The following is a 25,850-nucleotide window of genomic DNA, read 5'->3' as shown; positions in this document are numbered from 1 at the left end:
ACGAAAAGAGGCGGCCACGAGGAGCAGAAACAAATTCAAAGGGAACGGAAAAAAAAAAAAAAAAAAAAAAAAAAAAAAAACACCCGCTGTCGTGCACCACATGACAACTGATTTTTTTTTAACTCGCGGCAGAACGGATAGGAGGAGCCAAATAGTCGCAACACGAGGTGGGACAACCATTTCGTGTAATCATTGGGGGATATCCAAACCGCGACATCTCGCGTGGAGGAGGCGCTTCTGCCCGCCACAAAGGGGAACAATTCGAATGAGCCAAGTTGCCACGGTCGCCCCACGTGTGCGCAGAATGTATCTCCAATGGGGGAAAAAAAAAAAAAAAAAAATGCCCAGACGAAGGGAGGAAGGCCAAGCAAAGTAGCCCCCCAAAGCGGCCACAACTGAGCAACTGTAGAGGAAAAAGCAAAGCGAAAAACCTCTCAGTTTGTAAAATTTTAAAGAGGCACGCACGAGGGGATACTCGTTGAGAAGATCGCCGAGGGAGGTGCTCCCCTCCACACACAGAATTGGGAAGGGCGCGAGCAACGCGGGCAAACCTTTTACGATGTTGACAGGGTGAGTTACCCCCCCACCCCTGCGGGGAAATACCAAAGGAGGGGCAAAACCGACTACTACGTTTTTAACCGTGCAGGGGAGCAACTGGCATGTCATTTTATTACTATTTTTTTTTTTTTTTTTTTTTTTTTTAATTCCGTGCCATGTCCGAGGAGCCATTTCGTACACACGAAGAGAGAGGGGAGACAACCCCTCCCTTCGACCAACCTCAACAGTGTAAAAATTTGAAAAAGCGTTTTATAGTCACACCAGGATATGTGCTATATTTTGATAGGGTGAATACACATTGGAGGGAAGCCAAATGGGTGTCCTCCTCACCTTTTTTTCTTCTACCGATGTGCATTTAAAATAAAAAAAAAAAAAAAAAAAACGCGACGGGCTGGTATGCATACCCGCGTCATTAATTTCGCGGCCCCCCGAATTGTCTCCTCCGCGTTCTCATTTGTATGGCAAGATAAATGGAGACGACTCCACGAGGGGAGCTCACTCAGAGGAGCATCCTACTGCCGATGTGAAAGCGAATTTCCCCCAGTGAGGAGGCACCACACAGTTAAGTGAACTCACCTGCCGTCCGAAAATAACTGCGTGTAAATTGCAAAGGCGTACGATGTAGCAGCTCCATAATGGTGAAACCCTCCCCCGTTGCACACACACAATGGAGGGAGTCAGCCACCCCCCCTGGGAGGCTTCCTTCTGGAAAAGCTTCTTCATCAAAAAAAGGCACCCCCAAAATGGGCAGAGCCAAAGTGACTCCTCCGTGGAAATGAAACCTCCTGCTACTCTACATCTGAAGAGTATACACATTAACAACTACACCATCGATGGAGAGCTCCCCCTGGACGCGTTCCACTGTGCCCACCTAGGGAAGGATGTGGTCATTCAGAAGGGGAACGAAACATACATGGGTAACTTTAAAGGTAGAAATGTAGACGGGTTTGGAAAAATAATTTCGCCGCAATTTGTCTACGTAGGGCACATACGAAATGGGGAGAAGTGGGGCCATGGTAAAGGCACCTTCCTTTTTGGTCCCTCCGCTGGGGTTGCTCAATCGAGTGTAGTCACCTACAAGGGGGAGTGGAAAGGGAACAAGCGCAACGGCTATGGAGTTCTTTCCGTAAAGCAGCATGTGAATTGCCCCAGAGTGAAGACGTACGAAGGCTGGTGGAGGCAAAACGAGAGGCACTTCTACGGGGTGCAGCGCTACGCCAATGCCGTTTACTGTGGCTTCTGGGCGGGCAACAGAAGGAGCGGCTTCGGGAGGATGTGTTGGTTCGCGAAGGGGGTGAGCGGCAAAGGGGAGCGCGGCAAAGGGGAGCGCGGCAAAGGGGAGCGCGGCAAAGGGGAGCGAGGCAAAGGGGAGCGAGGCAAAACCAATGAACCACGCAAGGGGATCACCTCGGGGAGGGCTTCCCCCCAAAAAGGCAACACACCCAAGAAGGTTATACAAAACGTATACGTGGGAGAATGGCAAAACGACGAAATGCACGGGTACGGAACTTACTTCTGGTTGGTAAGGCACGCAGATAGGAAGAAGACCCCCTTCCAAAATGAAGGCTACGATAAGTATGAAGGGTACTGGCGAAAGGGGGAGAGACACGGGTTTGGGGTTTTCCACCACAGAGGTGGAGATACGTATTTGGGCTCTTGGAAAGACAACAAGAAACACGGAGGAGGGTACCTTTTAAAGACAAATGGCACCCTTTGCAAGTGCAGCTACCTCCATGGGGAAGTCACATCTCAGGTGGAGCTCAACCAGACATACATAATGAATCACTTGTACACGAATTCCATCTGCACGGTTGTCAATTTGGGTCCTCTTCTCCAGGAGGATCCAAATTTAACCAACGGGGATATCAAACAGTTTTACAAAATTGTGTATGACCATTTTGACTTACTAATAAAGGCGTATGAACTGTACAGGCGAAAAGGGGGGAGCAACAAAAGAAGTATTACCCAGGAGGTGACTACGCCCCCCCTTGGGAGCTTCACTCTGAAGAACCTCTGGCACATGTTCTACGATGCCAACATCATCCACAGCAGCTTCCCCCTCAGCTCGCTAAACAGGTTGGCAAAAGATGACATGTCCGTGGGCGAAAACGACCATTTGGCGAATCTCCTTTTTTGTGAAAATCACCACTGGGTGGAAGAGGACACCCTCCTGGATGAGGAAGACATGGTGAAGAGCTTCTTCCAGAGCAGCCGCTTCCCAACGGGGGTGCACAGTCGGAAGGGGGCCAACCGGGGGAGCCGTAACCCAAATGGTAACAAAGCAACTCTTTGTGAGGGTACCAGATCGGCTGCAATTAGCAGCCATGTCGGGGGCCAAACTTGTGGGGCAGCCCATCCGGTGAGCACCCCACCGTACGAAGCACACCACACGACGAAGCATCCCTGCCTGCCACACGAAACGCACAACCCCATGGCGCACATCCTCCTCAACAAGGATCTCTTCCTCGTGAGGTGCTTTGCAAAGTTTTATAAAAACCAGTGGAAGAAGCAGCGATGTTATCATATGAAGAGAGCAAAACTTTTGTTAAAAAAAATATCCCTCTTTCTACTTATAAATAAGAGCAAACATAACAACGGCTATTTGTTCTACGTCCTGTTTTGCCTCTTCCACTCTGCCTTCCCCTTGTGGTATGCATCAGCGCGCATGAGTGGGGCGTGGTTGGTTGGCCGCGCAGGAGGGGAAAAAGGAAAAGGCAATAGTGGCATCCACCGATATGGTGATACGTGTGGGGATGCCAGTCGGAGTGACCACCTCAACAAATACCTCGCCCTGCTAAACCTAAGCCGATATAACATTCACGATGAGAGGAGGAAAATCTCCTTCAACTCTTTCGTGTATACATTAGCACGCGTATCGTTGCACCTGCGCGATGTTAGAGGCGAGCACCAGACACGCGTCATGGTCAGCCTGCTTAACGCGCTGAAAGGGTGTGTGCGAGAGGGGGGCGGGCAGAAACGGCACCCCAAGAGGGGTACCATCAAGGGGGGGTTAAAGAAGGGAAGGAAGAAGCGAAGTCGAGGCAACCAAGTGGGGTGGAAGCGGCCTCCCAACAAGTGCGAAAAAAAGGGAGGGGTGGAGAAGGGGGCCGAAAATGGGAGAAAGGCCAGCGCTGAGAAGTGTGAAAATGACGTCTGTCCCAAAAAATGCACGCATTCGGCGCGTCGCCATGGATTAGGGCCCGGCCGAGCGGGCGAAGCGCGCCAGAGGGGAGGAAATTTCCACGAAAAAAAAAATAATAAAAAAGTGAAGAAAGTGAAAAAGGTGAAGAAGACCGCAAATGCTGGAAACGCCGCAAACACCGCGAACGTCGAGACGAGGGGGGAAGCCCCGCCCAGCTGCGCCGTCTGCTGCCACCGCGGCGCACCGCCAACCAAACCGAAAGGAAAAAAAAAAAAAAACGGTTCCCCCCAGAGCGGCAAAGAAGGCCTCACCGCGTTAGTGAACATCCTGGACAACTTCGTCTACTACTTCATTTTTTACTTCCTGCTGTTCAACTCAACGGAAAAGCGTTTTTCACTCCTCAGCGCAAAATTGAATGTGTCCCTGCGGCTGGGGGATGTGCTAAAATTTTTACTGCAGTTGAAGCTAACAAGGAAGGATGAGACGACTGGGGGGGAAGCAAGGAGCATCAACTTGGGCCCGCACCATCACTACGATGACTACCGCCCAGTCGGCAGGGGGCGAACAAACATTAAGGCGAAAAAGTGGAAACCGCTGCACATCCTGAATAGCGCAAACGAAAGGGAAGAAAAGGAAGGGACAACACTTCCTATGCGGCAGACGAATAATAACCACTCCACTGAGGAGGGACATACAAAGTCACCCGCAAAGAGGAATAGCTACATTGCACACACAGCTAGCCATTTACAGCGTATGCGCAAGAAGAAAAAAAAAAAAAAAAAAAAAAAATTTCACCTGAACCGTTCAGGCAAAAACGACAGTAGGAAGAAGAAAGTCTTAAAAAAATTCTCGCGCATGTTCTGCTTATCCTTCGTCCAAGTGTTAGCCATCTTTTCGAAAACGTTAAACACGCCAAACTTGCATTTAACAAATGAGTCTACCTTGCAGTTGTGTCTTTCCCGGCGAAACGAAAGAGAAAAAATCGACAAGCATCGTTTGCAAAATAATGCGGTACGCTACATTGTCCTACTAAACGAGGAGAAAAAAAAAATTCTGAACAGATTTGCCACATGCACAAAGCGGAAAAGTTGCTCAGAGGAGGTTCTCCCCAATCGGGAAAAGGGCGAAACAGGGGGAGAAAGACCCTGCCCTGTGCACACCAAGGGGTATAAGAACAAACTGGTGAACGAACTGAACGAACAGGTGAAGCAACTTGAAGTGGAAAATTTTGAACAAGTCGCAAAGGATCCTCCTCCCCCCTGTGTGCAACTTGAAAAGGAAAAAAAAAGAAACAAGAGGGGGGGGAGAAAAGATGAAAAGAAAGGCCCAAAGGGGATCCATTCGGATGTGGAGCAATTCCCCCAGGTGATGTCGCATGAGGGGGGACACGCACATGTGCGCATAAAACGAAAGAGCCAAGTTAGAGTGGCGCTGCATCGGTTGAGGAAGCGGTTCGCTCACGCCCGGAAGAACTACATGAACGTCCTCGATTACTACAACATGTGCGTAACTCCCTACGAGTTGGGTTTGTTTTTTTTAAGATTCGTTCGAGTGGTACGGCGGAAAAGGGGGATCAACAGTTCGTACGGCGACGCGCTGTTCTTTTTCGTTTTCCACGTCTTGCTCCGCAGGGCCTTCCGGCTGGCGCGGCGGGCGCGTGCGCACCCGTAGGCGCTCAAAAAGAACAAATAAAAATAGAAATAAAAGGAAATATTTTAAAATACAAAATGAAACGTGCAAAGTGAAAGTGCTGGCCAATCGCGTTTTCGGTGAGACGGCCTCGGCTGCGCAACTTGGCGCTCTCTTTTCTCGCTGCTCCTTTGCATGTGCAACTGGGCCATCGAACGGTATGTTAACGCAAACGAGGCGAAGCGGCACAACTGGGTATCAAACCGGAGTCCCTCACAAATGCATACGTGCGGAACGCACACGGAAAAAAAAAAAAAAAAAAAAAAAAAAAAATGGTGAGTCAAGCTACGGGTTAATAACTCACAACTCATCGTGTATCCCCAGATGGGACCTCTTCCTCTCAATGCTCGACGGACGCGATGGGGATGGCGGTACTTCACTCTCAAAAAACACCGTTCTGCACAACTTAATTAAATTATTTACGCCAAAAAGGATGTCCAAATTGAGCCTCCCACTTTTCATCTGTTCATATCTACTTGGAGACACCGTGTTGTCAAAGGAATAGGTGAAATCAATCCACTTGATGTCACACGTCTGCGGGTTTCTTCGGTCATATATTATTAACAAGGAGGTGGAGCAGAAGGAATAAACGCGTTGCTCTTCCAGCCACACTTTCAAGCTGATCAATTTGGGGAGAACAATCGAAACGATGCTTTTGAAAAAGTAGGTCAGGGCGTACAGCACGTGCTCCTCCCGTAGGTGGAGTCCCACATCTCTGCTGATTTGCAGCTTGTTGTGGGCGCGGTCGTAGCAGTGGTCGATGCTGGGTGGGGGTCTCTCCCCGTCTCGGTGTAGATGTTGCTGGGAATGGCAAATGAAGCTATGCTGCTCTGTATGGCAAGGACGGCCATGGCTACACTGCTGATCCTCGCTCCCACAGCAGCCCGCACCACCATCGGTGAGCGACCCATACTTCGCCACGCAGTCCGCGTAGAACTCCCGCACCCCCTGGTCCGTCAACACCCCCTGCTGTGTCACTCCACAGACCAGAGCGCATATACGAAACCCTAGCCTCCTCTGCGTGGTCATACGCGCAGTAATTTCTTGCTTCCAGGATTTTAAAAGGCAGTAAATCTCCTGATTGTCGTAGCTGAAGAAGGAGGGGGGGAGGCCCAAGTCCCTCGCAGACAGCTCTATGATGTGCTCATCACTTGTATTTAGATGCTCACTTCGTATGTTTTTCTTCATCCTGGACCACCTCTTCACATACTTTTCCTTTTCGCTCCAATCAATCGAGTCGCTCTCCTCCTTCAGCCTTTCACTAAACTGTATGTCGTTATCCTTCAATGTGTTGTACCCCAGCTTGAGGTCAAGCACGTTCTGGTGTCGGTGGTCTATCGAGTGGCAGATTTTTTTCAGTTTCAGCGCGAAGTGGACTGTGCGTTTGGGCGGGTCTCCACCTGGCGTCCCTTCGACTGCCTCCGCAAAATGGCACATCTTCACAAAATCGCTCATCTTCCCGACCCTCCACTTCTCGGCCTCTTCACGAGGAGTATCTCTCCTCACCGCTACGTCGTCACGTCCACCGTTAAGGAGCGGCTCTTCCGTACGCGACTTGGTTCCCCTCACCCCTGCTACGTAACCCGCAGTGGAGCCTGCACTTGGGGTCCCACTTCCCATTTTGGGGGTCTCCGCCAAGTAGGAGGCCGCCTCTTCCCCCTCGCACCGATACACGGGCACTATATTGTAACACTTTGGAATGAGCTTCTGTCTGACCAAAAAGGCTAAGATGCGGTGATCGCCCAGCGTACTGGTGTTCCTTTTTTTGGAGTAACAGCCGCTTCTCCTTTGCGGGTAGCGACAAGACATGCCACCCCTTCCTACACATGCAGGTGGGCCTTCACTGGGGGGGATTTCTGTCTCTCCTTCCTCCACAGGTTGTTTAAGCTTACCCAGCAGCTTCAGTAACTTTGCTTCCTCTGAGGTGTTCGCGGTGTAGTGGCTACACATTCCTCCATTTTTATTTTCCTCCACTTGGGGGCTTTCCCCTTCGCGGTCTTCCCTAAAATGAGCCCCGTTTGTGTTTGCACTTCTAATAACCGCTGCCCTGTTGGGGGGGGCACCCATCGCCTCGCCCACTTGGCCCCCTTGTGGGGTGCCCTGGCAGGGGCTGCTGCGGGGTGGCTTCTTCCGGGTGGCGCCCGCCGCCCTCTCGTTCATGAGGTGGAAGTAGGCCATGGCGCTCTGCATGCTGGTGTGCATCTCCCCGAGGTGGTTACGTTGGTCGCACTCGCCACGTTCGTCGAATGCACCACCTTTGTGGGCCCCCCGGGGGGCCCTCCCGAACTGCCCGCACACTTGGTCGTACGCCGCAAAGGCATTCATGTAGAACCTCGCCTCCCCGTTTTTAAAAAAGGGGACCAGCTTGTAAATGTATTTGGACTTCTCCCCGGTCAGCATGATGGAGGTGCCAGTCAGCTTCTGGTTGGCCATGTTATGCAGCACTTGCTCGGACTCCCCCCCACTGGCCTGCTCATCCCTACATTGTGTATCCTTTTTTTTTTTTTTTTTTTTTTTTCTTCTCCATCCATAATGTTCCAAAGCGCTCCCCATCATATGAACGGCTTGGCTGTTGCTTGGGGAGATATTTTCCAGCGTGGTTCCGAAGTTTACCCCTTGGGCAACTCCCTCCTCCCCATCCCCAGGACTGCCAACCTCTTCATCTGAGTCTTCAAAGTTGGTGTAGTCAGTGCCATTCCAACTGGTGCTACTGTGACCGTCTCCTTGGCCAGCTCCCCCTTCCCCTAAGTGATGCAAAACTTCCGACGTTTTAAAATGGGGGGGAATCTCCTCACGTCTAAGAAGACCACTAATACTACGTTGTGTTTGTCTCTTCAAATTGGAGCGATCCCATTGGGGCTTCTCACATGTGCGGTTACCCCTTCTCTTGTTTTGATCTCCATTTACCTCCTCACAGCACTTTGGTAACTCCCCTTGATCGGCTCCGCTGCGACAGTTTGCACATCCTAGACAGTTGCCCCTTCCCAAGTTGGCAACGGCCATTCGGCCATTTCGATGCCTACTCGTATTTCCATCCAGGTGACACCCTCCATACAGGGAATGCTCTCCCCTTTCTTCTTCCTCACGATGAGCCAAAGAATTCGCTGCACTGACTCCCTTTTTCACGAGGCGTCCCTCTGCGATGCCACAGCTGTTATTTTGTTTGAAGCTCCTCTGGGGGGGTAGCCCCAAATGGAGGTCCCCGTCGAGCGGTGTCTCCCGGGGGTCCCTTTCCATTTGGGTTCACTACCCACTCGTTGGCAAATTAACGTTCGCGAATGAACGTGGGTCTGCGGGTTGGTCGCCTTCCCCCCTCTCGGTAGGTTCGGGGGGTACAAAAAAAATTGAAGAAAACTCCAAAGCGTTTCTCCTTTTGTCTACAATAAGGTGGCCGAGGGTACAAAGTTTTTCTTGCAAGTCCTCTGAGATGACGTCTTGGACCTCCTCAAATAAACTTCACAACGCAAGGCAGTTCTGTGCCGTCCTGCGCAAATGCTCACAAAAAAAGAAAAGGTGGTTAACCGGGCAAGCGTCGCAGGGGTACTTCAAATGGATGCATCTCCGTATGACCAACGCGCGTCAAGTAGCAGCGCCAGTTCACACGTATGTCCCCCAGCGTGCGCATGAAGGAGGGGGGTCCACTCACTCCTTCTTCTTCTTCTTCTTCTTCAACCTCTTCTACTACTTCTCCCCTTTCGCCGTGGGCCAATCGCTCGGGCAGGTGGTGAGTCGCCTTTAACCGCGTGCCAAATGCTGACTGCGGAAAGGGAGCCCACCGTGGGGGAAAAGGAGTGCTCCCATGAAATGGCCGCACGAGAAGAGGCAAAGGAGGAAATGCTGCTGCCCAACAGGTAACCGCCTTACAGTAAAAAGGCAAACATTTTGATGAGCGCAAAAATTAGGAAAGAACTCGACGCGCAGGATGGGCAGGATGATCCATCTCAGTTAAAGGTTCGCGGTGACAGTGAACTCGCGCGGTGGGAAAAATAAGGAAAAACAAAATGAGGAAAAATAAAACGAAGAAAACAAAATAACGCTTCTTCAGTTACGTTCTACATATCCCGGGGGGGGGTCACCGCGCAGACGCAAAGGCGCGTGGGTAGTATGCCTCGGGGAAGGGGACGCCTCCCTCATGATGCCCGCAAAAGTCGGTCGCTCATTTTCCCCCCTGGGGATATGAACACGCGGTGCGCTCCCCCCCTGGTGGAGTAAAAAAAAGTGGCTAGTGGAGAACCACGCGAGGGGAAAAAATAAAACAATAAAAAAATAAACAAACAAACAAGCATCACAGTTTAGAAGCAAAATAACCAAATGACGCAGCGGCGAAGCGCGAGCCGAACTTAGCCACCGCGACTGCGCGCAAGCTGGTCCATAACAAAAGGGAGGAGGGGGGAGGTCCCCACGCATTTGCCTCACTTAACAGTTTGCCCCCAATGGGGATAAGCCCCTTCCAGGGAAGGGCACACAGCCAAGTACCTTCGCCTGCCGTCTCGCAGAAGGGGAAAGATAAAAAAAGAAAACCCATTGCATCATAGTGTAGCACTTCACAGTAGGGAGGAGCCCCAATTGAGAGAACCCCCGCAGGGCAAGTTAGCACCACGTTTGTACCACCCCAATGAATGAAGCGCAGGATGCGTTTTTAATTGACGTTCCTTTCTGTGCTAATCCGTTTTGCCTACCATATTCGTGTTTCCCCCCCTGGGGCTGTGGCAATGTGTTAGCCTAGCCAAAGGGGGTGCACCACTTGTCCGCGCGTTTACCTTCAAATGGGGGAAGCTCTCCGTTAGCAGACACGTGGGTCAGCCGTAGCTGGGCAGTAGTTTAGCAGCTGTTGCGCGCCGCGAGTCGCAGCGGAAGAGAGCTCAGCGGAAGTTCTCTACCCCCCCCTGTGGTGATAAAACGCATCATCATCAGTACTGCCTTTCCCCTGCTGAGCCAACCCGGATGAAGAAAGATAGCCGCGCCGGAGAGACGAGGGAAACCCCCCCCGGAAAGACGCACATAGAAAAGTACCATGCAAACCCATTCACAAACTCGAAGGAAGATTACTATAATGAAAAAACGCTTAGAATCATATGCTCCATACTGTTGTGTAAAAATATAAAAAGGGTAGACTGTGCAGTGCTAGATTTGCTGTTTAATTTTTTTATAAAAATGGTGAAGACGATCGGGATGAATTGCAGGAGGTTCTCCTCCCTCAGAGGAAGTGTCGTTGTGAATTACATAGACATTAAGCATTGCGCCAAATTGGCTTTAACTAATTTGTATGAGGAAATTTACACGATGAGCAATTTGAATGACCTCTTTGAAAGCCTCCCATATGAGGTGGAAGAGCAGGATGATGCGGCAAAAAAAAAAAATCACAACTATATTAACGTTTTGCAAAACTCCTATTTATACTACAAACAGCTGTGTATGAAACAGAGGGAAAAATACGACTCGATGGAAAACTTGGATGGGACGATGAACCCCTTGGACAGTCTACACAACATGACCAACATGAGCTATCTCACCATTGGGAACAACTCTTCATCAAATGAAAATGTAAATGTTTTATTTTTAAACGAAAATATAGATATTGAAAAGTACAAAGAAATTATGAAATTGAAAAAAAAATATGTACATGATCATATGCCCATTATTCCACTGTCCCTAAATCGGAAAGAAAAAAAAACGGGACTTTACAATGACAAGGCGGATTACTACGAGGAGTTATCTTCTTCCCACAGCTCTTCCGTCAACTCCTCATCGTCTTCTTCGTCCGAGTCGTCCCGTCCCTCCAGTGATGATTCGGAGTTCTTCCACCACATGGGTGAAAACGGCTCTGAGGGAAAAAGACTTGAGAGCCACACGAAGGACGACATGGGGCAGGAGAAAATGCAGGTGTTGAGTCTCCTGCCCAAGCTACGGGACATATACATGCAGAAGGGGCAGCGCGCGCGCCAAGGGGGGGACCCGCAGGCCCCTGCCGAGTGCCTGTTTAATTCTCTGAATATTTTCGGGGCCCCCGACGGGGGCGGCCCCTAGCGGGTTAAGCGGTTAAGCAGCTAAGCGGTATTCTTTTTTTGTTCTTCTTTTGTTATTTTGCCGCTTGGTTATTTTGCCGCTTGGTTATTTTGCCGCTTGGTTATTTTGCCGCTTGGTTATTTTGCCGCTTGGTTATTTTGCCGCTTGGTTATTTTGCCGCTTGGTTATTTTGCCGCTTGGTTATTTTGCCGCTTGGTTATTTTGCCGCTTGGCTATTTTTCCATTTTGTCATTTTATTCTTTTTTTTTTTTTTTTTTTTTAATGTGGCGAAAATAGCTAGCTGACTAGCCCTCACGCCGATTTGGAGCGCCCCCCGTGTGGGCATTTCACACCTGCCGGTTGGCACGCAGACAGCAGCGGTAATTTCCGCCCCGTGTGCATTCAACCCCGTTTACGCCGCCTGAGCAAGAGGTAAAAGGGTGATAATCGTCTGGGCAATCGGCAAAAAAGGCGCTAATCACCTGAACAGGCGACAAAAAGACCGCTAATCACCTGAACAGGCGACAAAAAGACCGCTAATCACCTGAACAGGCGACAAAAAGACCGCTAATCACCTGAACAAGCGGCAAAAAAAAAATGCACCGTTCAGGCAAATTTAAAAAAGCTTAGTCCCCCAACTCAATTACAGTTATGCCACTCGACGCTTAAAAAATGTGCATCGATTTTGTGGCAACGCTGATGCGCCGCTTCTGAGCGGGGCGGTCGCGAAAGCGCGTCGTGGGCCGTGGCCACCAGGGTACTGCATCAGTACTCGCGCTGTGCATGTGGAGATGGACGGGTGACACTTTCACGCATGACTTTACAAATATGCAGTGGGCAACGCAAAAATGAAGGCAAAATAACAACTTCTTTTTGCCCTTGGGGCGGAGCGCGCGGAACAGTGTGTGGCGCCCCAAGTGGGGCACCGCCAAATGGTTAAGCAAGTAAACGAGTGACTCTTAAAGGAGTAAATAAACGAATAACCGCACACATGAATGTAGGTAGTATGTATACACGCCCCCACGAGGGAGAAGTGCCCCCTCCCCAAGTGGTTTCACCCCCAAATCGCCAACGCTGCATGTCAAACATGTGGTCCACTTGGTGCAGGCTGCCATTCAGACGGTTGCACCTGTTCTTGATTTTTTTTGCTGTGCTGTGGTTGGACGGTGGAATTGCGGGGTGAGGCGGGCAAAACTATGGAGGCCAACCAAACGGGTGCGGAAAAGCCATTTGCGGGGGACCACCGAACTGCTGGCGCTCCCTCTGCTGCGAGACGTACTGCTGCCACGTGGACGAGACGAGGGGGCTCTGGTTATACACATACGGGTTGGCGTAATGCTGAAAGGAGTGATGGGGCGGGTTCTTCAGCTCGAAGGCCCACTTGATGGTCAGCGCCGTGGAGTGATTTTCAATGGGTTGGTCCGACATAGCCACCTTGGCAAACTCAGCATTGACCCTATAGGAATACTGCACGAAGGCAATATTTTTAAAAGGTACAAACCTCACATAATCGATGCTTCCAAAGTTGCTGAACTCATCATATAGAATCTGCTCGATTAGATGCACTTGCTCCAAACTGTCAATGTGAATGCTTCCTATGAAAAGGGTTCTACATTCGCTGTTGAAGTTGCCCACCCCACTCATGTCCTCTTTGAAGGTACTAAACTTTTCTCTTCCAAAAATATCTACGGTATGTTCAAACTGTAACTCATCATTTTCGTTTGGAATTCTGTGTCTGTAGAGACAGTTGTGCCCATAAGCACAACAGCCTCGTGCAAAGTAGATGCAGAAAAATTGTCTGCTCGTCAGGTTCTTATCTGCTTTGGTATATCCCGAGTCGGTAGACGGTTTGCATTTGAATCTCGCCACAAAGCGGTGTGCACCAGTGGTGCTGCTACTGCTGCTCCCCCTGTCAAACTTATCCTGCACGTACCTCCCGAACCAGATGTTGTAGGGGTCATTCCCTTCAGCGTGCTCCACTTTGTTTAGCTCCTCTTGGGTCACTTGCAGTTTGGCAGGCCTCTTCAGCATTTCCTTTACCTTATCGTTCTTCTTCATCAGCTGGATGCTTCTGTCGAGCAGCGAGGAGAAGGCGTCCTCCCCGCAGGCGCTGTAGCAATTCCGGTCGTAGTTGTAGCTGCAGCTGTAGTTGTAGCAGTGGTCGTAGTTGTAGCAGTGGTCGTAGTTGTAGCAGTGGTTGCAGCTGTAGCAGTGGTCGTAGTTGTAGTTGTAGTTGTAGCTGCAGCTGTAGTTTACATGGCTCGCGTATCTCGCGCAGCTCGCGCTCGACTCGCCGGCCACGTTCGCCGCCCCCCCCGCGTAGCCGCAGCCGTACATGTCGTAGTAGCCTTTGAAGCCATTCCAGCTCCGAGCAAAACCGTCAGCGCAGCCCTGCGGTTGCTGATCGCGCTGCGGTTGCTGATCGCGCTGCTGCTGCTGCTTCTGCTGACTGTCGGGTCCACTCTGCGGTGCGGCCTTCTCTGCCTTTTCGCTGACCGCCTTTCCGATGACCGCTTTGTTTGTCACCCCTCCTGGGTTACTTCCCACCTGCTGCTCTTTCCCCTTCTTTGCTTCTCCCCCTCGCGGCGCTTCATTCGGTGCGCCCCTTCCCACAGTGCGGCTATCGCCATCCCTGTCAAGGTTGCTACTTCCCTTTTGAGGGACATCACGTGGGGTCGCTCCGGATGTGTCCCCTTTACTACAATGATCCACAACTTCCACCCCGCTTACTCCTCCGTTATCCCTTTCCCCTCCCTGCAGAGGTTCAAATGGGGCCGCCGCCTCATCTGCCTTTTTTTCCTTTAATCGGATGGCCTTCTCATCACCACTGGCTTCCCCCCCGGTTCCTCTACGAGCATGTAATGCATCGCCTAACTGGTCAGAGGGCTCCTCAGTGGGATCCTCAGTGGGATCCTCAGTGGGACCCTCATTGGGATCCTCATTGGGATCCTCAGTGGGACCCTCATTGGGATCCTCATTGGGATCCTCATTGGGATCCTCAGTGGGACCCTCATTGGGATCCTCATTGGGATCCTCATTGGGATCCTCATTGGGATCCTCAGCGGCGTTCTTTTCCTTCCCCTTCCGCGCACTCCCATTGTGTGTTCCTTTGTCTGGGGTGCCTTCACCTTTCGCTTCCAACCCATCAGCACATTGCTCGCTTATTTCGTTCTGCTTAGCTTGGACGCCTTGAGTGCCGCTTCCTTCCCCCGTCGCCTTGGCATCGTTCCCCAGGGGATCACCCCCTTGGCTGGCCACTTCTACAGCTTCTTCGTTTTCTTTCAATTCAGACGCTTCCCGGACAGGTTGTTCTTCCTCCCCGTGTGGTTCTCCCTCCCCGCGTGGTTCTCCCTCCCCGTGTGGTTCTCCCTCCCCGCGTGGTTCTCCCTCCCCGCGTGGTTCTTCCCCCCTTCGCGTGTTAACTTTTTTTTTTTTTTTTTTCCCCTCATCGTCCTCTGCTTGGACTATATTAAAAAACCGCTTCGCGCTCATCTTCAGCTGGTGAGCGCATCGATGAGGAGGGGAGAAAAAAGAGACACATGGGAGATGCCATGTGGACAGGGGAAGCCGCGCCGACGGGGGAAGCCGCGCCGACGGGGGAAGCCACGCGGAATTTGCAGCAACGTTGCGAAGTTCCCTTAAGGCTTCGGCGGGATCACCCCGTGGTCATTTTCCCCCCTTTTGGGTAGATGCCCCCGGGGCAATGCTTCGCTCCCCCAATTCTTCTCTCCCTCACTGGTAGGCGCGCCCTGCAGGAGAGCAGCCAGAGGTGCCCCGCAGCGTAGGCCACTGCCTCTAACGGGGGTCTGCGGCCAATCTTCTTCGTCTTCTCCTTCTTCTTCTTCCCCCCTCGTATGCTAATTTCCGAAATGGCGAAGCGAGAGGGGGAAGAAAAAATAAATCGTCACGGGGTACTTTTTGTTGGCGGGTAGCCGCGCAAGTTCGCTCTTTTTTTAACCCTTTTTTTGGCGCGTTATACAGGAGGGAAAAAAAAAAAAAAAAAAACACAATAAAATGAAGTAAAAAAAAGTAGAGTATAATAGAATAAAATACAATACAATGAAGTAAAGGAGGCACTTCCAACGGGCGGCTTCTCCGAAGGAAAACTCCTCTTCCCCTTTTGCGCAATTTTGCTGCAAGTGGATCTTTTAGGACCGCGTTGGTGAGGCTGCGCCCCGTTGGTCAAGGGCCAATTGCGGGACATACAGGGAAAAAAAAAAAAAAAAAATTTTTAAAAAGTGCAAAAAAATGGGGACCCACATAATGTTGTATAGATAAGACGGAGTGGGGGGAAATTCTTGGCAGGGAACAACTCCCCCAAGGGAAAAGAAAAAGAAAAAAAAAAAAAAAATAAATAAATAAATAAATAAATAAATAAATCCCAAATGGGGGAAGACTCCCCATGCGAGGCCAGCAAAAGGTCAGTTGTCATATGTGCTCTTGGGGCAGCGCATCGGCTGGGGCGAAGCCCGAACGGCTGCCTCCTCTGCGGGGGCGAAAATCGAACGGCTGTCTCTTCTGCGCGTCCTTCTCCACGCGGCTTCACCGCCACACCGCTTCATCGCTACACCGCTACCCCTCTACAGGGGCACCCTCCCCTTGACGTAGGCGTAGTAGTAGAGGATTCCCAGGAACATCCCAGTGAGGTGTGCCACGTGGCCTGCGGAGAGGGGGTGGGAAGAGGTGGCGAAAAGAGGTGGTGAAAAAGGGCGACCGAAAGAGGCAACCGAAAGAGTTGGCATGCGGGTGAACATACGTGCAACGCAAAAGGGGCACACCCTCTCAGATGCGGGCCGAACCTGTGTTGTCCTTCTTGTCCGTCAGCACGCAGTAGACCTCGTTGGCGCCGTAGAGGGAGGTGAACAGGGCCTGCGTGGGGAAGCGGAAGGGTGACAGAAAGGATGGATGGATGGATGGATGGATGGATGGATGGATGGATGGATGGATGGATGGATGGATGGATGGAAGGATGAATGGATGAATGGACGGGTGATCGATTAGGCGCGGCATCATCTCTTCGATGGCACCGCTTCGCTTCGCTACGCTGGAAGCGCTTCTCTTCGCCTCGCTACTGCGGAACCCACCAGGGGAAGCGCCAGGACCCCGTAGAGATAAATGCTGCTGCGAGGGAACATGAGCGTGTAGGTGGCGAGGATGGAGCTGATGCTGCCGCTGGCCCCCAAGACGCAGACGTTGCCGTAGGGAGAGGAGGAGGTGGGAGATAAGAAGAACCGCCCACCCTTGTGGTAACAAATCTGCACATAGGACGATATGATCCCACTAAGAAAATAAGTTAAAAAAAAATTCCTCGAGTTGATAGCCATCTCGAAGGACCTGCCGATGTAGAACAGCGAAATGGTGTTCAGCAGGAGGGACTGCCCAGTGTTGTGGCTGATGAGGTTCGTCACGAGTGTGTAGAGTCTCCTCTCCCTCAGCTGTTGCACTCCACAGCAAAAGTGGGTGTACATAAATTCCATCGTAAGGAAGTTTAAAAGCCTAAAGGGGGAGGAGTAATTAGACGAGGCATTCCTACCCCCCAGGGGGGTATATGCATTCGAATGGGGGTAGTAATAACCCCTTGGAGGCATCCCAATGTAGCTGTATGTATCCCCAGGCTTGGCCTTCACCCATAGGAGGAAAACCAAAATGTGCAAAGACATCAACGTATACGTTACAGGTGCTCTCCCAAAGTGATGATAAAATAAATTTTTATAGTAGGGCACGTTTGCATCCCGATAGAGGAGCTTCAATTTTTTAAAGAAGACTCTCCCTCCAAGTGAAAAAGTTTTCTGTAGGATGGTCTTCATTTGCCCCCCATCAATTGGTATGCTTCTTATGAATACCCCCTTTTGGAAGAATGGACCCACTCGCTTTAGAACTTTCATTCTTTTGTCTCTCCACGTGGGGAAGGTGTCCTTATACTTCGCCCTCACCTCTTCATATTTAACATGCAATTCTGCATATGTCTTTTTTATAACCTTCTTCATCTGCTTCTCTCCTTTACGAGCATGCTCCACTGTTAAGCAGTTCCATTTGGAAAGAACATCCCGCAGGGGGATGCCTCGCATGGCTCCTAAAATGGGCTGACTCCTCTTCCTCTCCCTGAGGGGTTGCTTCTCCGAGTACCGGGAGAAGCCCCGGGCCCGGTGCGGCCACCGGGACAGGCGCCTCTCCGCTTGGTTCATCTCCGGGGGGGTGTGAAGCGGCGCTAGTGTGAAGCGGCGTCGCCCACTGTAAAGCAGCTTCACGATATGTTTGGCAGCGTCGCCTAGTGTAAAGCAGCTTCACCATGTGTTTGGCAGCGTCACACCCACTGGGGTGGTAAATCTCCCCCTCCTGCCAACGCCGCTGCTGCCGCCGCTCGAAAGGGACCAAGTTGCGTGATTTTTTTTTCCCCTGCACTGCTTTATGTTGGCCCCCGCTTGGTCAAGGGTTTCTTTTTTTTTTTTTTTTTTTCCTTTTTTTGCCCACGTTGCGCTGCCAACTTGCCAACTTGCCAACTGGTCAGCCGCTTTCCGCTTTCCCCTTTCCCCTTTCCGCTTTCCCCTTTCCCGTCCGCGAAAACGCCGCGACAGAAGTTGCCAATTTTGCGAGGCCTAATCCGCTTTACCACATACATGTGACAGCGGGCAGCGGGCAGCGAACGAGAGCGAGCGCTCCCACGGAGGGGACCTCTGCGTGGGTGGCTACAACGGCAAGTTAGTTTTCTCCCCCCCCTCGTGTGTGTTAGCCCCCCCCCAAAAGGATGGTCCTCCTCGCGGCGCAACTGAACCCCCCACCATGCCTGAAAGGAAGCAGAGGAGAAAGGGAAGCCCTCCAAAATTATGTTAAAACGGTGGAAGAACCATCCGTAGAGTGCGAAATAAATAAAAAGAAAATAAAATGGTCCCCGCGGAAGCTCCAGAAGGAATTCACCACGCAGCGGCATGACCTCCTGTGTCTGAGTCGTTACCGCTACCACCCCTTTAAGGTCGTCTGTCAGAATGGCTTTTCCTTTTTGCAGCCCGGGGAGCGTTACTACACCTCCAGTTATAAGTTGTAAGTGGCGCCCCTACCGCGTACACAATATGCGGCACTCACCATTACGCACGTGGCTACCTCTGACGCACTTGGCATGGCTCCCCCCTCTCACCACCCCACACAAACGTCGCTACCCCCCCCTCCCAGACAGAACCGGAACTACAGACTCGTTTTCGAAAACCTGTGCTCGTCCCCCTCGATCCAAATTTCCTTCTGCGGAATCCTCATGACGGTAGTTGCGGCCCTGGTGGACTTGAAGAACAGACGGTTGTGAATCGGCCAAGGGGGTTGCGGAAGAGGCGCTTCTTAAAGTGGAAGACGAAGGGACGACCCTTTCATAAAAACGGGGGTGACTCTCTCAATGATGAAGTCGCCTCGGTGTAGACCCCTTCGTCGAAAGAACAAACAGTGAACCTAAAAACCTACCCACGTCACGGTCCACATCCCCAACTGCACGCTCGCGTGATGGCCACCTCCACACAGCTACTTTTTGTTTTCCATTTTTTGTGTCAATTCGGGTAGGCATGCTCAGCAGGGGGGGGTGACCTCCTCATTTTACCCCCCCATTTGGTTACCTGGTCACCTCGCCACGTTGCCATTTCTCCACGCCGCCGCTTCTCCACTTCTCCACCTCTCCACCCCCCTACAACTGCAAACCCATTTTTAAAACACCTCCCCCGAGGCGGGTCGCAAAAAAAAAAAAAAAAAAAAAATCGCCAAGTGGAAATGCCCCCCTTTTTGCGAAACAAATGTTCAGCGGCCCCGGCTGCGCATTCTGTGTGCAGAAGGGCACTTCCCTGTTGCTCTTTTTTTTTTTTTTTGGCAATAGGGGGGAAAAAACACGCGAAAAGAAGGAGAAACGGGGGATGCCCATAAAAAGAGGGGCATACGGCACAAAAACGAAGCGACCTCCCACTAATGCTAGGAGTTACTCCCCACCTACGCGATAGCCTATTCTGTAAAAAAAAAAAAAAAAAGGGCCTTTCCGGAAGTCTCACCTCGCGGCAAATACGTTAAGAAGAGAGGGTCCCCCTGGGACGGTCCGTGCCTGCCCCTTCAGCTGCTCCACTCTTGTGCAAAGCGGTAACCATAACGATTGCGCGTCGGACTGCCAGTGCGACTGCCCGTGTGACTACACCCACCGGTGGGGAAGCTCCGCGGGGATGAAAGAGCCAGCATAGCAGAGCACACTGGCCCAGGAGGGACGCCAAAGTGGGAGAAGTCAAACGGGGGAGAAGCCAAACGGGGGAGAAACCCGTCCCGCCTCCCTTCACCGCCATCCTGTAAAATGAGAAAGAGTCCTTTTTTCTTTCCTCTTCCTCTCCGTAAGGCTTTGCTAAGAAAAAAAAAAAAAAACCCAGTTGGAGGGAAACCCCAAGGAGAGGTGAGCAGTTACCAAAGGGTACATACTTTTTGCATGCGTTTGAGAGTGAGGCGAAAATATGAAGCCCCTAACCCCTCAGCAGCGCAAGATGAGCAGTGCGAATGTAAAAGACGTGGATGACTACTTCTCCGTAAGGCTAAGTCTCTTTACAGTTTTTAAAGGTCGGCATGGGAGTGGTGTCCGGGGGAGGAGGCGGCGTGGTCATGGGCGGACGGAGCGCGCCGTCGCCCCGGGGGAAGCGGCCTCCTCCCCGCCGGGTGAGGAAGCTAACGGAGCTAACCCCCCTAACGCCGCTAACGAAGCTAACGAAGCTAACGAAGCTGACTCCTCAAACGCCGCTAGCCCCGCCAACCCCGCTGACGCAGCTGACGCTGCTAACGGGGGGGACAAGACGGCGTTGCTGCGCAAAATGAGGAGGCTGGAAAAATTCAAGTACCTCCAGAGGAAGAGGAAGAAGAAGCACCTGATGAGCGTTTCGGCTGATGGAAAGGAAAGAGTCCTCCCTGGAAGGCGGGACTCAAAGAGGAGAGTGCCCCCCGTTAAGTCGAAAGGAGCTACCGCCAGAGTGCGAGCAGGTTTAACGAGCGGTGTAGACTACAAGTTGAATCGCAAAAGGAGAGAAGCTTCAGATGGTAAGGACGGTAAGTACGGCAAGTACGCAGATGAGGAGAAAATCCCGAGGGACGAATTTGAAGCCATTTGCTACCTTCTCATGGACAGGGAGTTTTATGGCCACCCGGTCAGCATCCCCTGTGGAGGCCTTGACAGGAGAGGAAGCCACAGTGCCAATCAGCGCAGTGACGACTGTATGAACCGCTTTAACCATTTGGGGGAGGGCTTGGGGAAACCCGCACGCGTAAAAAAGGACGCGCGGAAAAGTTGCGGTGATAGGATTGCCGAGGATCTGGCGCAGATGGTGCGCGCGTCCGACAGGAGCGGTTCCGCGGCGGGGGGGAAGAGGAAAACAGCGAAGAGGGAGATGGCGGACAGAGAGACGGGGGAAGGAGAACCGTTTTGTGAAAAGCCAGTGGGGGGCAATTGCCCGTCCAGTGGGGGAGAGCCCCCCGCGGGTGCCGCTGCTAAGGGGGAGAGTAGCAGTGGTGGTCATTCGGATAGCCACTCGGATGGCCACTCTGATCACTCCCCGACGATGCCCAGAAACAGAAAATCCGAGGCGATACGAAACCACCTGCACACGATCAATCGCACGCTCAGCTACCCTATTAGGCACTCCCAGCTGAGCCCAGACACCTACCTATTCTTTCTCATCCAGCATAGGGAGAAAAAGCACCGGACGTTTTACGCCTATTGTAGGGTGTTCTCCCGCACGGGTGTCCTTAAACAAGGGCTTCAAATTAAAAAGCTTTTTCATCTCGGGAGGAAGGCAAGGATTCAGGACATCATCACCTCCGCGTTGAGGAAGAAAATTGCCTATGTGGATGATGACAGTTGTGGCAGGGGCACTTCCCACCAGGGGATCATTTCCTTTTTGCAGGAAAACTGTGTGTACCGTGATTTGTTGTGTTTGTACCGTTTACCGCGAAAGGGAGGATTCCCCATTGGGGGGGGGAGCCTAGAAAATGCTCGCAGTGGAGCCTCCCCCCCGCGTAGTGCCAAACGACACGGCCAGTTGATATGCCCCATAGAAGGAGGACCCCCTCCCCACCGCAGACGAAGTGACGCCTTCTACCAATCGATGAAGCGGTGCAGTCGCATTGAACGTTACGTACGCTCGGTGAGGAAAATTTATTTTGGATGGGGATCTCCAGTGGGGAATTACGTCCATGCGGGGGACCACCGCGAAGTGAAGGAGGGAAACGCTAAAGGGGGACGTCACTGCGGCCTCACCTGGGGGGAGACCCCAATCCGGGAACAGCAAGGAAAGCACAACAGTTGTGTTTCCTTTGGTGAGGCCAACTTGGGGGAAAAAAGAAAAAAAAAAATTATGACCAGTCAGGTGAAACGATTGCGGAGGAAGGTGCGCCGGTACGAAGGGGAGTTGTTTTGCGCGGGGGGAAGGGCCAGTCATGAGTGTGCGCAGCCTGGTCATCCCCGTCGCCCTCGTCATCCTGGTTACCCCCTTGAGGAGTGCACGCCGAAGCGGAGCCGCGTCGCGGCAACCCTGAGGCGAATATCAGAAATGTACGCCCAGTGGAAGACGAAGGAGGAGAGGCACATCGCCGGGTTTCTTTTTTTCCACTTTTTTTTTTTTAACAAACGGTGCGTGTATTACGGAGACAAGAGGGTGGGGGGCAATGAGGTGGGAAGAAATGAAGTGGGACGCGATGAGGTGGGGCGCGATCGGGTGGGAAGCGATCTCGGGGAGTCCTGCCCGTCCAGCTGCCCCCCCGATGAGCGAAGCAGCTGGTTTTTCAACTCGTTCGACTACGTGGGCGAGGCGGGCGGCGCCAGCTCGGTCGCGCGGGCCTTCCTGAAAAGGGTGAAGCGGCAGCGGGGGGGAGCGGCACCCCAGGGGGAAGCGGCACCCGAGGGGGAAGCGGCACAGTATGGGGAGGAAGCACCGCGGGGCGTATCACCCCAGAACGCATCACCCCAGAACGCATCTCCGCACAACGCATCACCGCCCAGGAAGGAGAAACGGCGAAACGACATATTCGAGCACATGAACCGGTACGCGAGCCGCATCAGCAAAAACATCCACCTGGCGAACAGAAGCAGACACGATGATTACCCGTTTGACTTCTCCCTTCAGAAAGGGGAGGGGGGGTGGCATGACTCAATCGACACCGCTCCAGCGATGGAGGAAATAAAAACGATCACCACCATTTTGAACACACCAGTGATTAAGCTAAGTGAGGCGGAAAAGAAGTGCCTGTGGAAGTTCCGCCTGCAGCTGGTAAACAGGGAGGAAGCTTTGGGGAAGTTTCTTAAAAGCGTTAACTGGGATGACCAGCAAGAGAAGGAAGAAGCCACGGAATTGCTAAACTGTTGGTCGAAGCCCTGCCTAGAAAACTGCCTCGAACTTCTGAATGGCCATCTACATCGCGCAGTAATTAAGAAATACGTGATGCAAATAATTGAGCAGGCGAAGAAGGATCAACTGAAGTTATATTTGTTCCAACTGGTTCAGAGCCTACGAGTGTTTAATCACGAGCCGATTGACAGTCTCTTCATGGATACCCTAATTAACAAATGCATCACCTCGAAGAAGCTCTCCATTTTCCTCCACTGGTTTTTGCTAAGTGAGACCAAAGACAAGTGCAAAGGGAATCTGTACATTCACATTCACAAGCTCTTCATTACCAAGCTGATGACATCCAATTTGAGGAAGAAGAAAAAAATTCTATCTATTTTGAAAAACCAAAATCGCTTCAGGAATCAGCTGCTGTACCTTACCAAAATTGCCAAGAGGAAGTCGGAGCGCATTCATAACAAGACGAAGAAGCTGCGGCAGTTCCTCTTTTGCTACCGCCAGAACTACGGCTGCGTGGTGATTAAGGATTTCATAAAGAACAACATCTTCTTGTCCGACAGCGAGGTCTACGACTTTGCCTCTCCGCAGCCGCGCCCCGGCGCGCCGCCCGGGGGGGGGGAAGCGGGAGAGGAAGCAGGGGGAGAGGAAGAAGGGGGAGAAGTGGAGGGGGAAGAAGGAGGAGAAGTGGAAGCGGAAGAAGCAGAAGCGGAGGGGGAAACCGCCTATCCCGCCGCCAATCTCGCCAGTCCCGCCAATCCCGACGTGCGTAACTCCGTGTACTACCTGAACGGCGAGCTGAGCATCCGCGCGGACCCCGCGGCGGACGCCTACTGCTTCCAGTACGAGCCCCGGGGGGCGCACTTCTCGCAGGGGGCGGCCCCGCCCGCACAGAGATCCACCTCGGACGTCAGCACGGAGGACAGCAAAACGGTCAACTACATAGACGACTCCAGGGGGGCCCCGATCGAGAGAAACAGAGACACCTCCTTCTTCTCCAACCTTTTGCAGCTGAATGACAATTTCGATTTCTTCCTGAGCGCAACGTACAGCGACGAGGACAACCACATTGACATTTTGGATGACTCCATAAGCCTCGTGAGGAAGCAGAAGATTAAGAAAATACGAGCCCCGCTCATTCTTCCCATCGATCCAGACATCGAATTTCTGAGCTTCCTACCTGAACAGTCATACGTTTTGAGATCCTCTCTCTACCCAATTGTAATAGCTTGCCTGGTCAGAAAAAAAATTAAATTGGCCCATGAGCACTTCCACAATTTGATAATCAACGAGCAGAAGTATTTAAAAAAAAATGTAAAAAAAAAAAAAAACTACTCCATGTATCATGAGGTGAACTCCAAGTTTTTGAAATCCCTCTACAGCTCCTTCGACTGTGCTTCTGATTTTGAGCGGCACTACAGGAAGGTCAAATGGGAGGGCAAGAATATTTTCTACAATGGAAGGAAGGTGGAGAGGGTGGGCCTGCAGAATTGGGGCCCCCGTGACGGGGAGGAGTCCGCAAAGGTGGCCCCCACAGAGGTAGCTCCTTCAAATGCCGCTTCCGCAAAGGGCGCTTCCGCAGAGGCCGCCCCCCCCAGCGCGGGAGTGGTGATCCACCACGAGTCCGAAACGAACCCGCAGAGCAAGCAGCGCGTGAAGAAGTACAACGAAATTTACGAGCTCTCCATAAAAAGGTACATTTACAAAGCGGGAGATGACCTGAGGCAAGACCACCTAGTCATACAGATAATCTGCATCATCGATAACATATGGAAGCGATACGGACTGGATTTGAAGTTAACTCTTTACAAAGTCCTCGCCCTCTCCACAGATGATGGGTTCATCGAATTCGTCAATTACGCAGAATCTATATCTTCAATTAAAAAGAATTATAAAGGAGAGATTAGGCAGTACTTCATAGAAATGAGTACCGATTCGAAGTCCCCTCTCGGATTTGATGCCATTATTTTGGACAATTTCATCTCCAGCTGTGCAGGCTACAGTGTCATCACGTACCTCCTTGGCATAGGGGATCGCCACTTGGACAATCTCATGGTTTCACGAGATGGCTGTTTTTTCCACATCGATTTTGGGTACATATTTGGGGAAGACCCCAAGCCGTTTTCCCCCCCCATGAAATTGTGCAAAGAGATGATAGAAGCCATGGGGGGGGCTCACAGTGTGGGCTATGAACAATTTTTGAAGAAGTGCTGTTTGGCATATAAATACCTGCGCTACCACTCCAAGTTAATCATTAGCCTGCTCGACTGCATGTGCGAGTCCGGGCTGAAGGACATGAAAATGAGCCCCGAGTTGTGCGTGCTCAAGGTTCAGGAAAAGTTCCGGCTGGACTTAAACGACGAGGCCGCGGAGGTGTACTTCCTGAGCGTCATCAACGCCTCCGTCAAGACGCTCTTCCCCGTCGTGGTGGACAAGCTGCACGAGTGGGCCCTCAACTGGAAGTGATCGCGGCGGAGCGGCGGGGAGCGGCGGGGAGCGACAGGGAGCGGCAGGAAGCGGCAAAGAAGCGGCAAGGAAGCGGCTAAACAGCAGCTGGGGGAAGTGCCGAAATGCCCCCAATTTTCTCACGCGGAAAGCAGCTCACCTTTCTGCTGCAACGGCTTACCCCCTTGTGTACGCGCCACCGACGTGTGCTCCCCTTTTTTTGTCATTTTGCAGTGCCCTTGCCCCTGCGGTTTTGCCCCATTTGGCCGCCGCACCGCGATGCCACTTCGTGAATGCTTCTTCTTTTTTTTTTTTAAGTTCCAACTGCACAAATATGTCGATTTACATGTGTAGAAAAAGTGAACATTCACCTTCCCACATAGGCGTGGTACGTGGTAGATGGAATAAAAACCCCTTTTAAAATGAAGGCAATTCGCCCCTAATCGAAAAGGCGCCTATAACTGTGTGCAGCGTGGTGACACATACCGATAATTTTAAAAAAGAAAGTTCACCATTAGGAGAAAAAATGTAAAAAGTGCGGGGGGCATGCGCAGAAGTTGTAGCAGCATGGCTACTTATGCACATTCGCGTGTTATTACCATTTTGACGCACCTTTTTTCTCATGCCCATCGTGGCAGCGTGAAAGGGGGGTTGCCCCAACCAGCAAAACAACA

General features: G+C 51.7%; 7 protein-coding genes across 7 annotated transcripts; 4 read left to right on the top strand and 3 right to left on the bottom strand.

Annotated features, from left to right (window-relative positions):
- Positions 1-1,225: 1,225 nt before the first annotated feature.
- PVX_080510 (hypothetical protein, conserved) lies at positions 1,226-5,371 on the top strand (the record flags this gene model as incomplete). The annotated part of the gene is made up of 1 exon (XM_001613760.1): positions 1,226-5,371. The coding sequence occupies one exon, from the start codon at positions 1,226-1,228 to the stop codon at positions 5,369-5,371; it is 4,146 nt and encodes a 1,381-aa protein (XP_001613810.1).
- A 318-nt stretch (positions 5,372-5,689) lies between these two features.
- PVX_080505 (hypothetical protein, conserved) lies at positions 5,690-8,626 on the bottom strand (the record flags this gene model as incomplete). The annotated part of the gene is made up of 1 exon (XM_001613759.1): positions 5,690-8,626. The coding sequence occupies one exon, from the start codon at positions 8,624-8,626 to the stop codon at positions 5,690-5,692; it is 2,937 nt and encodes a 978-aa protein (XP_001613809.1).
- A 1,017-nt stretch (positions 8,627-9,643) lies between these two features.
- On the top strand, positions 9,644-11,416 carry PVX_080500 (hypothetical protein, conserved; the record flags this gene model as incomplete). The annotated part of the gene is made up of 1 exon (XM_001613758.1): positions 9,644-11,416. The coding sequence occupies exon 1, from the start codon at positions 10,334-10,336 to the stop codon at positions 11,414-11,416; it is 1,083 nt and encodes a 360-aa protein (XP_001613808.1). The 5' UTR covers positions 9,644-10,333.
- A 618-nt stretch (positions 11,417-12,034) lies between these two features.
- Positions 12,035-14,887, bottom strand: PVX_080495 (hypothetical protein, conserved; the record flags this gene model as incomplete). The annotated part of the gene is made up of 3 exons (XM_001613757.1): positions 12,035-12,105; positions 12,454-12,548; positions 12,591-14,887. 3 exons carry the CDS (start codon positions 14,885-14,887, stop codon positions 12,035-12,037), a joined length of 2,463 nt encoding a protein of 820 aa, XP_001613807.1.
- A 1,088-nt stretch (positions 14,888-15,975) lies between these two features.
- Positions 15,976-17,580, bottom strand: PVX_080490 (hypothetical protein, conserved; the record flags this gene model as incomplete). Its single annotated transcript, XM_001613756.1, has 3 exons — positions 15,976-16,055; positions 16,195-16,264; positions 16,480-17,580. 3 exons carry the CDS (start codon positions 17,578-17,580, stop codon positions 15,976-15,978), a joined length of 1,251 nt encoding a protein of 416 aa, XP_001613806.1.
- A 280-nt stretch (positions 17,581-17,860) lies between these two features.
- PVX_080485 (hypothetical protein, conserved) lies at positions 17,861-18,689 on the top strand (the record flags this gene model as incomplete). The annotated part of the gene is made up of 2 exons (XM_001613755.1): positions 17,861-18,433; positions 18,563-18,689. The coding sequence occupies exons 1-2, from the start codon at positions 18,141-18,143 to the stop codon at positions 18,687-18,689; spliced, it is 420 nt and encodes a 139-aa protein (XP_001613805.1). The 5' UTR covers positions 17,861-18,140.
- Positions 18,690-19,857: 1,168 nt separating this feature from the next.
- Positions 19,858-25,462, top strand: PVX_080480 (phosphatidylinositol 3-kinase, putative; the record flags this gene model as incomplete). Its single annotated transcript, XM_001613754.1, has 1 exon — positions 19,858-25,462. The coding sequence occupies one exon, from the start codon at positions 19,858-19,860 to the stop codon at positions 25,195-25,197; it is 5,340 nt and encodes a 1,779-aa protein (XP_001613804.1). The 3' UTR covers positions 25,198-25,462.
- Between the last annotated feature and the right edge of the window lie 388 nt (positions 25,463-25,850).

This window comes from Plasmodium vivax, chromosome 10 (assembly GCF_000002415.2).
Source record: "Plasmodium vivax chromosome 10, whole genome shotgun sequence".
Taxonomy (NCBI): Eukaryota; Apicomplexa; class Aconoidasida; order Haemosporida; family Plasmodiidae; genus Plasmodium; species Plasmodium vivax.
The sequence above is the reverse complement of the archived record's forward strand: the minus strand, read 5'-3'. Positions and strand labels throughout refer to the sequence as shown.